Raw genomic sequence first — 13,926 nt, forward strand, 5'->3', positions numbered from 1 at the left:
TACTAAAGTTAGCTCCCGGAACGATGGCCAGTTAGGGGGCTTTCTCACTGCCATTCGGGGTCGAATCAGCTCCGCTCCGTCCTCGCTCCGTCCTTGGGTGCGAACTCCCCCCCTCCCTCTCCCCCCTCTAGTTTGCGTACACACTGCAGTCTTGGTGCGCTCCGGGTTTTTGTTTACGGTTTGCGTTTTGAGCGTGTAAGCTTGCCGTAGGCGATGATGTCACGCTCGAACGTCAACACAGGAAGAGTTTTAACACACGGTGGTGTAAACTGGATGCTGATATAAAGAAACAAATAACCAATAAATATGAAGTTATATTTGAACCTCTGTTGTCAAGCCTGGTCAATATAACCCACCCCCTTTTCTCACGAATGGAACTGGTGTCGTGGAGTCCGCTTTGAGCGTTTTCCAGGGTTAACGCTCACGCTAAGCTAACGTTAGTTAGCTTAGCCTATTTATTACTAGTTAGCAGCTAACATTAGCACATTGCTCGCGGCAATTATATTGCATGTCATTGATCTACCAGTCGATCCGGGGGGAGCGTCTCAGTAGGACGGACACACCCTTTCTGGGTGCGATCGGGCTCTGATTCGACCCTGAATGGCTAGTGAGAAAGCCCCCTTAGCCAGCACCAGCCTAGTACTAGTAACGTTAGCTCCCGGAACGATGGCCAGTTAGCCCGCACCAGCCTACTACTACTAACGTTAGCTCCCAGAACGATGGCCAGTTAGCCCGCACCAGCCTACTACTACTAACGTTAGCTCCCGGAACGATGGCCAGTTAGCCCGCACCAGCCTACTACTACTAACGTTAGCTCCCAGAACGATGGCCAGTTAGCCCGCACCAGCCTACTACTACTAACGTTAGCTCCCGGAACGATGGCCAGTTAGCCCGCACCAGCCTACTACTACTAACGTTAGCTCCCAGAACGATGGCCAGTTAGCCCGCACCAGCCAGGTACCAACGCTAGCTCACAGAACGATAGCCACGTAACCCTCTGCTGGCGCGTGCTGTGCACTACAATCAACTCGGTGTCAGTGTAATAGCAGTCTGTGACGTCACGGTATTGAGAATCATACCGGCGGGATTTCGAAATATCCTGGTATACCGTAATACCATCATACCGCCCAAGCCTAGGTGGGGCTGATCTCTAACAATGACGAGAAGGCCTATCGGGAGGAAGTTGTTGAACTGGCACGCTGGTGCCGGGATAACAGCCTACTCCTGAACATTGGTAAAACCAAAGAGCTGATCGTGGATTTTAGGAGAATACAGCAGGGGACACTGGATAAACGGGGCTATCGTGGACAGGGTGAGCAGTTTCAAGTACCTGGGAGTCCACATCACAGAGGACCTGACATGGTCTACACACATAGATTCTGTGGTGAAAAAGGCGAAACATCGCCGCTATCACCTGAGACAGTTAAGGAAGTTCAGAGTATCGGGGAAGATACTCCACTCCTTCTATTCTGGGGCTGTAGAGAGCATTCTGACTGGAAACATCACTGCCTGGTTTGGAAACAGCATGGCACAGGACAGGAAGGCACTCCAGAGAGTGGTGCGCTCAGCAGAGCGTACTACGGGTATTGCACTACCACCCCTGCAGGACTTATATAACAGGAGGTGCAAATCCAGAGCCTGCAGAATTATGAAAGACCCCCACCACCCCAGCAACAGCCTGTTCAAGCTGCTGCGGTCAGGCAAGCACCTACGGTCACACACTGCAAGAACAGAGAGACTCCGGCTCAGCTTCTTCCCCCAGGCCATCAGAACTCTCCACTCACAAGTACACACGAGCACACACACACACACACACACACACACACACACACACACACACACACACACACACACACACACACACACACACACACACACACACACACACACACACACACACACACACACACACACACACACACACACACACACACACACACACACACACACACACACACACACACACACACACACACACACACACACACACACACACACACACACACACACACACACACACACACACACACACACACACACACACACACACACACACACACACACACACACACACACACACACACACACAAAGTTCCTTGGGGTACACCTGAACAATAAACTGGACTGGTCGGATAACACAGAGGCCCTCTACAGGAAGGGACAGAGCAGGCTGTTCTTCCTGAGGAGACTCAAGTCCTTCAATGTGTGCAACAGACTGCTGCAGTCTTTTTACCAGTCTGTTGTGGCCAGCATCCTCTTCTATGCTGTGGCATGCTGGGGAGGCTACATCAACTCAAGGGACACCAACAAGCTCAACAAGCTGGTGAGGAAGGCTAGCTCCGTGGTGGGAGTCGAGCTACCTAGACTTGAGGTGATGGCAGAGAGGGGGATGATAAGGAAGCTGGCTGCCATCATGGAGAACCCCTACCACCCCCTCTACGACGAGCTAGTCAAGATGAGAAGCTCGTTCAGCCACAGACTCATTCCCCCACGACACTCAACTAACCGCCTCGGACAGTCCTTTATACCAGCGGCCATCAGGCTCCACAACAGTGGGCAGCGACTAGCAGCCTCCAGGCTCCACAACAGGGGGCAGCGACAGCGACTGCTACCAGACATTGACCTGGGACTTATAGGAACCCAAGGAGGACAACCTACACTACCTTAGGCTTACTGCACCTTATGTGGATACTGTGATACTGTGAATAATGTATATTTCAGTGGATACCGTGATACTGTGAATAATGTATACTCGGTAGATAGTAAATTATAACACTACCTTATGCATACTGCACCTTATGTGACACTGTGAATAATGTGAATATTTCTTCAGCTAGTCAGATAGTAAATTATATTGACCATATTGACCAAATTGTTTACACTGCCTGTGTTGTTTTTACTACCTGTACACTGTGTTGTTGTTTTACTACCTGTACCCCCCCCCCCCCCCCTCCCCCCCATGCTGCTATGATGCCTGAATTTCCCCAGGGGATCAATAAAGGAATATCTTATCTTATCTTATCACACACACACACACACAGCAACCGCTAAAACAATCACTTTAAACAAAATGTCACTTTAAAAAAATAGAAAGTCACTTTAAAGGAAGGAGGTACTGTATAGTATAGTTTAGAGATACATTAAGAGTTAAAATTGTAAATTGTATATTGTATAGTAGTGTATATAGGAACCAGTTTCTCAGGAACTTAGCATTTTTTTTTACCATGCATATCTTGTGTCTTACCTATTTTATTTTTTCTATGCCTATTTTTATTATTGTATTTTGAGAACCACAACACCAGAGGAAGTTCCACAAATCATGTTCAACCCAGATTGATTGATTGAATTGATTGAAAACGTTATTAACAGATTGCAGAATGGGTACAGTACAGTACAGCTCAATACATACAATTGTTAAGGGGATGCAGACCAGAGAAAGACTTGTTTACATCAGGGTCCCCCATTTTCAATTCATCGTAACATATATGACATACAGATAGACAGTACTGCTACATCTATACATTTATGACATACCAGATTTGCAAATACAGTACTGTTTGTGATACGAAAAGAGTCCAGAAAAGAAGTACCGGTATATACATTTGACGTAGAAACTGTACATTGGAGGAGGTTGGGTAGGTGGGGGTACTGTACATTGGAGGAGGTTGGGTAGGAGTGGGGGGGGGGGAGGTTGGGTAGGAGGGGTGGGTGGGGGACACTGTACAACTGTACAAGCAACACTATACATTGGAATATTGACAAGACCATACTTGGTCATTTTTACTGTACATTGGAGGGGGTTGTGTTAGGACATTTACAGGGGCCAGTTTCGAATTGCAGTCTCCCGTAGGTGTTTTTTGATAGTGTTTTTGAAAGTGGGTAGTGATTCACATTCCTTTACAGCTTTGGGTAGTGCGTTCCACATTGATGTGGCATAATTGCGAAACGTGTTTAGTCCCTTGTTTGAGCCGAATCTGGGTTTAACATGATTTGTGGAGCTCCCTCTGGTGTTGTGATCGTGGTATTCACTGACCTTTGGGAAGTATTTTGACATGTACATGGGTACCTTGGTCGTGTAGTGTATCTTGTAGACCAGGCCCATTGCAAGTTGCTGTACTCTGTCGTCTACTCTAAGCCATCCCAGGTTGTCAAAGTGGGCAGGGGTGAGGTGGGTTCTAGGAGTAAGGTCAAGCAGTAGTCTGACCAGTTTGTTTTGATTCGGCTTAAACAAGGGACTAAACACCTTTTGAAATTATGCCACAACAATGTGGAACACCCTACCCACAGCCATAAAAAAGAATGTGAATCCCTGCCCACCTTCAAAGCCGCTCTCAAAGAGCACCTATGGGAGGCTGCAATTCGAAACTGGCCCCAGTAAATGTCCAACACCCCCCCCCCCCAACCCCCTCCAATGTACAGTTTCTTCCCCCTCAAATGTATATATTCTCTTTTAGAAACTCTGTCTCTTAAACAGTACTGTATACTTGTATTATCTTGTATGTCATAAATGTCTGGATGTAACAGTACTGTTACTATGTCGTGTATGTCATACATGTTATGATGAATTGAAAATGGGGGACCCAGATATAAACAAGACGAAAGTCTTTCTCTAGTCTGCATCCCCTTAACAATTGTGTGTATTGAGCCGTACTGTATTGTACCCATTCTGCAATCTGTTAATAAAGTTTTCAATCAATCAATAACAAGATTGTGTAAGCTAAGGAGTGTTGTGTTTGGGTGAAACAAATCTTTGGCAAACGTTTTAGGTGGATAAAGAGAAGGTTCACTGAGGGAAGATGTCACAGGAAGGAAGACAGAAAAACCATACTAATTATTATTCAATGTACAACATTTCTTAAGTGTTAAAAACACATGTGGAGGGGATCTAACCGGATGAGTTAATTTAGCATCTTTAATGTATTATTATTAGGGCTGTCAGTTTATCGCATTAATTAGATTAGATTAATTAACTCAAAATGAATTACAAAAAAATATATATATATATACTTTTATTTTTTATTTATTTAAAAAAAAATCTCATTCATTCCATAAGAACGTAGAATAAACATTTACAATTTTTCTTTTAAATGGTCCATTTGCATGTTCTTGGTATCTGATTCTAGGGACATCTATGGATCTCAGGGAATGTATTCCCAGTGTCAGAAATACTGCATCTGTTACTAGGCTTGAGTAAATTGTAATGAACCAAATGAGAATATCAATAAATCTTTTTTTACTGTAAATAACACCATGCTAAAATTTACCAGACCGGAAAAATCTAAGCAAATGAATAAAGGGAAGATGATTAAACAGAAGGTTTTGTAGATACAGTACTGAATTCTGCCATCCGGACACATGCAATTTGAAATATGATTATAGAATATAAATGATCAGGCCTAAAATGGTTATGCGATTAAAATGTGATTAATTCGATTAATTAATTACAAATCCTGTAATTAATTAGATAATTTTTTTTAATCGCCTGACAGCACTAATTATTATTATTATTATATTTATAAAAAGAAATTATTTGGGCATCATTTCAAAAGTAACATTTTATAAAATATTTTAAAATGTGATAAACCCCAGATTGGATGTTTTAAATGTTAACTCTTAACTCGGGACTGCAGAGCTCTATACGTGTGTGAACATAAGTGTGTGTGTGTGTGTGTGTGTGTGTGTGTGTGTGTGTGTGTGTGTGTGTGTGTGTGTGTGCGTGCGTGCGTGTGTGTGTGTGTGTGTGTGTGCGTGCGTGCAATGCATGCCTGCATTGAGTATCTGGGTGTGTGCGTACAAGGTGGTCAGTTTACAAGGCACCACAAACGGAGGATGTGGCTTTGACGAAAACAGCCGACACAGTCAAAGAGAGAGGCAACAAATAACAATCTTCTGAAAACGTCAGAAACCATGAAACGCACCACTACCTCCTTCTCTTCCAACTATAGTATGGTCCGGCGGAGGGCGGATTAACCCTTTCACTACCACACTAACAAATGGTTAACCCTTTCTCACTGTGACAATACAGAATGTTAACCCTTTCACTGCCACATGACTTACTTGACTTAAGCCTTTGCACTCCCTGCGGAGCATAGGCCACTGACGATTTCTTTCCATGTTGCGCGGTTTTTGGCCTCCCGAACGATGTTGTGCCAGCCCAGTCCAGCCTCTTTAATTTCCCCTTCCCAAGAACGGCGCCAGGTGTTTTGAGGCCTGCCGCGTTTCCTCTTTCCAGGTGGGTTCCATCGTAGGGCTTGCCGGGTGATGTTTGTGTCTTCCTTTCTCAGGGTATGGCCTATCCACATCCACTTTCTCTTCTTTATTTCTTCTGGCGGGGGTAGTTGTTTTGTGCGCTCCCACAGGTCCAGATTTGTAATGACATTTGGCCATCTCACTCTTAGAATGCGGCGGAGGCAGGAATTTATGAAGGACTGTACTTTCTGCTTCAGCCCTACGGTTGTCTTCCAGGTCTCTGAGCCATACAGGAGGACTGATTTAACATTGGAGTTAAAGATCCTCAGCTTTGTGTTGGTTTTTATTTCGCGAGACCTCCATACTCGACCAAGTAGGTTGTATGCTGTTCTTGCTTTTCCGATTCGCACTCTGATGTCTTCTTCTGTGCCACCCGCTGTATCTACTACGCTCCCAAGGTAGGTAAAGGAGTTAGTTTCTTCGATGGCCTCTCCCTCTAGTTCAATGTTTTGCTGGCACTTTGTGTTGATCTTCATAATCTTGGTTTTTACCCTATTGATCTTCATTCCTAGAGTTGAGGCCATTTCCTTTAGTTTGCCCTCTCAGGCCCACCGGGCAGTGGTTGAACCATTCTTCATCTGTTCCCTCACCTGAGACCAGTTTGCCATGGGGTGACCCTACCAGGAGCACTAGGCTCCAGACAACATAGCTCTCAGGATCCTAAGGACACGCAAACCTCTCCACCGCGATAAGGTGATGGTTCCAGGAGAAGTCACTGCCACATGACAAATGGTTAACCCTTTCACAACCACAAAGCGTCTGTAGTGTGGTAGTGAAAGGGTTAACCTTCTGTAGTGTGGTTGTGAAAGGATTAAGCAGCGGCTTATGGAGACGCACATGTAGACCAGATTGAGAGGACTAAATCAACGCTGGTGAGCGGGAGAAGAAGCCACAAATCCAGTGAAATAAATTGAAAAGGATATATATGGAGAATCATCTCTCCATGAAACAGAGATACAACGGACCGACTGATTGACTGCTTAGCTGGATGATCCTTGTTATGTAACACACATGCATGCATGCAATTCCCGATAATGATTGAGGGGCCGTGTGATTGTGTGTGTGCGTGTAAGGCACATGCGACAGGGGATGATGTAAACCTACAGTGTGCTATATGGGGCAGCTCTGTGACCTCGCCAGCATTTACCTGAGCCTTACCCTAATGTATCACTTCATCCTCAACAGAACTTCCTAATAACATGTTGGTCACAGATTTTTTAAATGCTAAACGGCGGTTTAAATATGTAGGGTTAGTGTTCTCGTGCACTACCTAAATGTTTACTGTGAGCGATGATGAAGCGAGATGAGGAACTTAAGTGTGCTAGAAGGAAGGGGGCGCTTTAATTTTATGTGTGTGTGTGTGTGTGTGTGTGTATGTGTATGTGTATGTGTATGTGTATGTGTGTGTGTGTGTGTGTGTGCGCATGCATTCCTTAAGTAAAGGACTGTGGCAGGTGTTACAATAGCCCTTTGAGCTTCGTTCCCTCCTAGCACTGTTTTTAAATAATGTGCTAAATAAAACTAAATAGGATAGGAACTGTACCAGATTTACATCTCTTGTGGAATTATTGCAGTTACTATGAGACAAAAAGACAGAAAATCTGGTACATGGTTTTACATGGTTTTACTGATATAGCTTAATTCTTAATTAGTTTTAATGAATGGAAATAATATGTGAACTGTGTCGAATTCAATTCAATCCAAGTCCACATTAAACTGGGACTACCTAGTTTAATGTAATGACATTTGAATGGATTTCAGAAAACTTGCCCCCTGATGCTGCCGTCTCACTCCACGTGAGGAACCATCCCTGGGCTCATTATGAGACATGGGGTTGGGTAGGAAAGGCTGCTACCAGTACTTATCAAATTTGCCATAACAGATGTACTAAACTGTCCTTTTGTGCGAGTGGGCGTGTTGTTCAGTATTTTGAGGGAAAACAGGAGCTTGTGACCTGAATGTGGCTGTAATAATCCTGCTTACTGAGCTTAGAGAGAGAGAGGCTCAGAGAGAGAGAGAGAGAGAGAGAGAGAGAGAGAGAGAGAGAGAGAGAGAGAGAGAGAGAGAGAGAGAGAGAGAGAGAGAGAGAGAGAGAGAGAGAGAGAGAGAGAGAGAGAGAAATTAAAATAAAGAGAACTGCTGTAGACAGAGAGAGAAACAAAGAAAGACAGCCAGATAGAGAAAAATACATTTCAGTTGTACTAAGATAGAGCTATCTTGCATCATAGTTGCCTCGTTGCACAGCACTAAAACCATAGAGATGGATAGAGTGTGAAGTATCCTGTCACTGCACAACAGAATTTGAGTCAGATGATCTTCTTCTAATCTACAACATTTGTATGAGAAATTGACTATTCTCATGTGTATACTGCCACCTAGAGGCTCCCAATTTATTCTGTAATGAGGTTATTGATCGAGATCACTACCATCATCAAGTACTATAAAATGTACCCATAACGCTTTAGCTAAAACAAACAAGCCAGATCTGCTCTTACAAATGCTGACTGGTATTACAACTTCGACACAGGGTTTTGACCCTCCTTACCTGCAGACGGTTGTTTCTGCTGGAACCCTCAGCCATGTCCCACTGGCTGCTGGACTTCTTAGGCCTCCTGGGGCTGAACCCCCTGCCCACCTCATCATAAGGGTTTTCAGGCAGGTTCTCTGGAAGGTTACTGGAACTCTGGCTCCGGGTGATGGTGGGGAGCACCTTCGAGAGGGTTGCAGGGGACCCAGGGACCAAGAGGTGGCCTGAGGGTGAGGCATGGGAGTCGGGGGAGAAGGTGGATCCATAGAGGGACAGAGTGGGAAAGCAACCTGCGCCCATACTGGCGCTGTGGTCCATCCCTCGGAAGGCACTGTTGGAGTTGAGATTCTCCATGGAGCGGCAGAAGGGTTTTTTCACTGTGGGAGAAGCAGAGACGGAGAGGTCAGGATGAAAATAGAAATATTGGACATTGATTTACTGTGTCTTACAAACTTGACAAAGAAGTACCGAATAGAATGAAATTGATATAAATTAAAAACAGGTTTTAGTTTGTTATATTGGGCATATTAATATTGTGTTTGTGTGTTGTATTATGTAAAATGGGATTCTCACAGATTCTTTAATCATGCACTTTACCTTGGTACTGTTGATTATACTGATTTGGGCTGGCAGTCAGTGACACCTTTGGCAATATCCTCAGGTTAGAGTTCAGCGAGGCAGACGTGGCCAGTGGCCGCTGCGGAGAGGGCATGGGTGCAATGGGCACCTCGGTCACATACGTGGCAGGGACATACAGCGGCTTGGCTTTACTGGCCGCCCCAATCCTCCTTACCTGTGACAGAATTAATACATAATTTCCAAATGATTTGCTATTTTTTGTACAATGTTATAAATTGGCATGGTTGGGGCTCAATTGACCAATCCCAAGCTCTGCCCTCCTTTCTTGACCCTCCAATCACAACCATGCTTTCCTCTGTCAAGCGGGTGGATCTGTAAATTATTTGTTGGGCTGGATAGTACACCTTTCGGACGCAAACACTTGAATCAAAACACTGGAGAGAATCCACTCCCTGATTTGATTCAGTTGAAAGGGAAAAAATAACAACCCTGCTATGAAGTCAACAAGCGCTGGAACACTGAGGAGAACAAGAGAGGAGGACTTCCGTCTACCTGCCACCAGTCAGCGTTGCTCTTCTTCAGGAGGATGAAGCGCTCGCCCTCCCGTATGCACACCGGCCGTCCGTCCCCCCCGCGGTAGCCATAATCATACTGGGCTTCCAGGACCACTGTTCCACTGGGGACCCCGCAGACATTCATCCCCCTGCTGGCCATCGCCGACGCTGAGCCCGGCTGCTGGTGCTCACCCACAGATCCACGCCAAGTGCCCGACAGCATGGCTCCTCTCAGCTCAGCAACTTCCACTTTGAGCTACGGGACGGGCAATGCTGGTGATACTGGTCTCACTGGTCTGGTTGGCACAGGGGACCTGCAACTGGCGCCTGGCCAGCGCCATGCTCTAAAACACAGAGAGAGAGAGAGAGAGAGGTGGTTAGAGGGGTAGGAAAGGGATGGTCAGAATGAAACAGATAGAGAGGGAGATGGAGTGTGGGAGAGACAGAGAGGGAGTGTGGGAGAGAGACAGAGAGGGTGAATGAATGAATGTAAACTTTATTTAACAGATTGCAGAATGGGTACAATACAGTACGGCTCGATACACACAATTGTTAAGGGGATGCAGACCAGAGAAAGACGTTTGTCTTGTTTACATCAGGGTCCCCCATTGTCAATTCATAGTGACATTTATGACATACACAACATACATGACATTTATGGCATAGGGACATACATGACATACAGGTATTTAGTACTGTTACATTTGTGACATAATACGATATGCAAATATACAGTACTGTTACCCATAGATCCTGACAGAGTATATACATATGATGGGGAGGGTACTGTACATTAGGAGGGGGTGGGTGGGTGGGAGAGAAATATACATATGGTGGGGAGAGGATATATACATACGGTGGGGAGAGGAGACTGTCTATTAGGAGGGGGTGGGGGTGGGGGGGTTTGGACATTTACGGTGGCCAGTTTCGAATTGCAGCCTCCCGTAGGTGCTCTTTAAGAGCGGTTTTGAATGTGGGCAGGGATTCACATTCCTTTACAGCAGTGGTTCTCAAACTGTGGTACGCGTACCACTAGTGGTACTTGGTGGTACTGCTGGTGGTACTTGAAAACATTTACAAAAAAGCACGTTTTTTTTTTTTTTTCTTTTTACTTTTACTTTTTTTTTTTTTTTTTTTTTTTTAAACATAACATCAAATTAGACACACATGCATTAACAGTAAACATCCAGTAAAAAAAATGTTGCAGTCAGGCCACTGAACTTAGAAGCAGGCCAGGCCAGTGTTTCTGGTTGCGGTGGCGCGATAGTTAGATAACCTAAGTGGGGAACAACCAGGAGATCACTGTGACAGAGAGTAATGCAGTCTAAACAGTCATAAATCTTTAATTCAACTTCAGCCCTGATCATAACCATTTATTTTTAGATTTTTTGTAATGTCAGATAAAAAATCTGACATTACAAAAAATCCATCAAAATCTGTGTTGCTGCTAATCATTGACACATGCCTAGCCTGTAACAATCCCCCCCAGAAAAATTTACTTTGCATTTGATATATTGAAAATATTTAACTTTTTGTGTTTTTTTTTAACAATAATTTGTGATGCCATCACACAAACTGGCATTTAAAGGGTAAACATAAAAAATGTATTGAATATGTGTTTTCTTTTCTTTTTTACAATAATTTGTGATGCCCATCACAAACACTGGCATTTAAAGGGTAAACATTCAAAAATTCCTGCACCAGAATGCAGGAAATTAAGTTTTTGTACAATGTGTGTGTGTGTGTGTGTGTGTGTGTGTGTGTGTGTGTGTGTGTGTGTGTGTGTGTGTGTGTGTGTGTGTGTGTGTGTGTGTGTGTATGTGTGTGTGTGAGAGAGAATGGTGTACAATCGCTTGCTGTGTGAGAGAGAGAGAGATAGAGAGAGAATTAAGTACATTTGCTGAAATGCAGTTGTTCTTAATTTTCTCACTTGCTATGTGAGAATGTTAGTTATTATGTTCTCAATGCCCCTTGCATTGTATGAGTTGTGTGGAAGCGTTTGCTAGTTTTAGTGCTACCCTTTGTACATTGTGGCTGCGGCTGACAAAAGTTAACAATAAATAATGCTATTAGGAATACATTTGCCTCCTGCGTGAACTGCGCATAGCTGAATAGACTATTTTAACGCCAGTCATATGGTGGTACTTGGAGAGCCAGCTACGTTCTCAGGTGGTACTTGGTGTAAAAAGTTTGAGAACCACTGCTTTACAGCTTTGGGTAGGGCGTTCCACATTGATGTGGCATAATTGCGAAACGTGTTTAGTCCCTTGTTTGAGCCGAATCTGGGTTTAACATGATTTGTTGAGCTTCCTCTGGTGTTGTGGTCGTGGTATTCACTGACCTTTGGGAAGTATTTTGACATGTACATGGGTACCTTGGTCGTGTAGTGTATCTTGTAGACCAGGCCCATTGCAAGTTGCTGTACTCTGTCGTCTACTCTAAGCCATCCTAGGTTGTCAAAGTGAGCAGGGGTGAGGTGGGTTCTAGGAGTCAGGTCAAGCAGTAGTCTGACTAGTTTGTTTTGAGATGTTTGTAATTTGGTTTTTAGTGCCTTTGAGGTGCTTTGGTACCATGAGGTGCAAGCATAATCGTAGTACCCTTGAATGAGTGCTCCTGCCAGAGTCTTCAGGGTATTCTTGTTTACCAGAGAGGAGATCCGGTACAAGAATCGAGTTCGTTGGTTGACTTTTTTTATTACATTGGATGCCATTTTGTCACAGGAAAGATTAGCCTCTAGGATGGAACCCAGGTAGGTAATTTCATCTTTCCTTGTGACAATATTGTCACCCACTGTAACTGAGAAGCCGTCGGTCTTGCTGAGTTTGTTATTTGAACTGAAGAGAATGGACTCTGTTTTGCCCATGTGTAATAATAGTTTGTTATCGGCGAGCCATATGCAGATTTTGCTAAGTTCCGAGCTGAGGGTTTTTTCAACCTGTAACTTGTTCTTGTCAGAGACCAGCAGGGCTGAGCCATCCGCAAACAGGAACAAGTTGCAGTCACAAGCTGACGACATGTCATTTGCATAAATTAGGAACAGTAGCGGTCCTAGTATGCTTCCTTGTGGAACACCACAGCTCATTGGGAGGGGGGGGGTAGGGTACCGTTTACCTCCACCATCTGTTCTCTCCCCTCCAGGTAGGATTGTATCCAGCTCACTGATAGACTATCAAAACAAATTGCTTTTAGCTTGTCAATCAGTACAAGCTACAAGTAAGGACAGTACTGTCCTTAATTATGTTATGTGCTCTCCTGGTGGCCCTGGTAGAGTAAATGTCCTGTAGTGAGGGGAAGGCTGCTCCAGAGATGTACTGAGCAGTTGTTTTTGCCTCCTGAGCACAGTGATGTATATACATGTAGTACAATGCCAAAGCAGTAGGTGGCAGTAGCAATAGGTGGCGATGTAGTTCAAACATGAAGGCAATTTTCAACCAATCAGAAAAGTTGAATATGCCAATACACTTCCTGCTAAAAATCAACAATCTACCATCTTTAAATGCCTCGCGTGAGCCATTTAGCCAACATAGCATTTATTTTTCAGCAAAGAAAGTGCAATAAACAAACGGATACATTCACTGTGTGTTCTGCCTCATTTGTTGATGAAACAAAACTAACATCAACACAATTGACCACCAAGAGCGGAGTTTAGTCTCACAAAAAGATCGTTGCTGATTTTGTTAGCTTACGTGCTAACGTGATTGGAATATGCCAGTATAACAGTATAGCATTGTGGCTAGCAGCGAAGTTTGTTAGCTTACGTGCTAACGTGATTGGGATATGCCAGTATAACAGTATAGCATTGTGGCTAGCAGCTTGGTAACGTTAATGCTAGCAGAATGAATGGATGTAAACTTTATTTAACAGATTGCAGAATGGGTACAATACAATACGGCTCAATACAAACAATTGTTTTTTTTTTTTTTTTTTTTTTTCCCTCCATTTTCCTCCGATTTTCTCCCATCCCAATGTTAGTCGTATGCCAATTCCCAGTCCCTTCCTGGTCGCTGCGCACTTACC

At 44.2% G+C, this 13,926-nt stretch overlaps 1 protein-coding gene across 1 annotated transcript in view; it reads right to left on the reverse strand.

Moving 5' to 3' along the window:
* Positions 1 to 10,215, reverse strand: part of arhgap9 (Rho GTPase activating protein 9) — an 84,629-nt gene extending 74,414 nt beyond the window's left edge. The window contains exons 1-3 of the mRNA XM_084316416.1: positions 9,908 to 10,215; positions 9,374 to 9,569; positions 8,795 to 9,153 (exon numbers count right to left, since the gene is read on the reverse strand). Of these exons, the coding sequence (XP_084172542.1) occupies positions 8,795 to 9,153; positions 9,374 to 9,569; positions 9,908 to 10,132 (780 nt within the window). The 5' untranslated portion in view covers positions 10,133 to 10,215. The remainder of the gene's footprint in view (positions 1 to 8,794; positions 9,154 to 9,373; positions 9,570 to 9,907) is intronic.
* Between the last annotated feature and the right edge of the window lie 3,711 nt (positions 10,216 to 13,926).

The sequence above is a fragment of the Notolepis coatsorum genome, assembly GCF_963971535.1.
Source record: "Notolepis coatsorum genome assembly, chromosome: 6".
Taxonomy (NCBI): Eukaryota; Metazoa; Chordata; class Actinopteri; order Aulopiformes; family Paralepididae; genus Notolepis; species Notolepis coatsorum.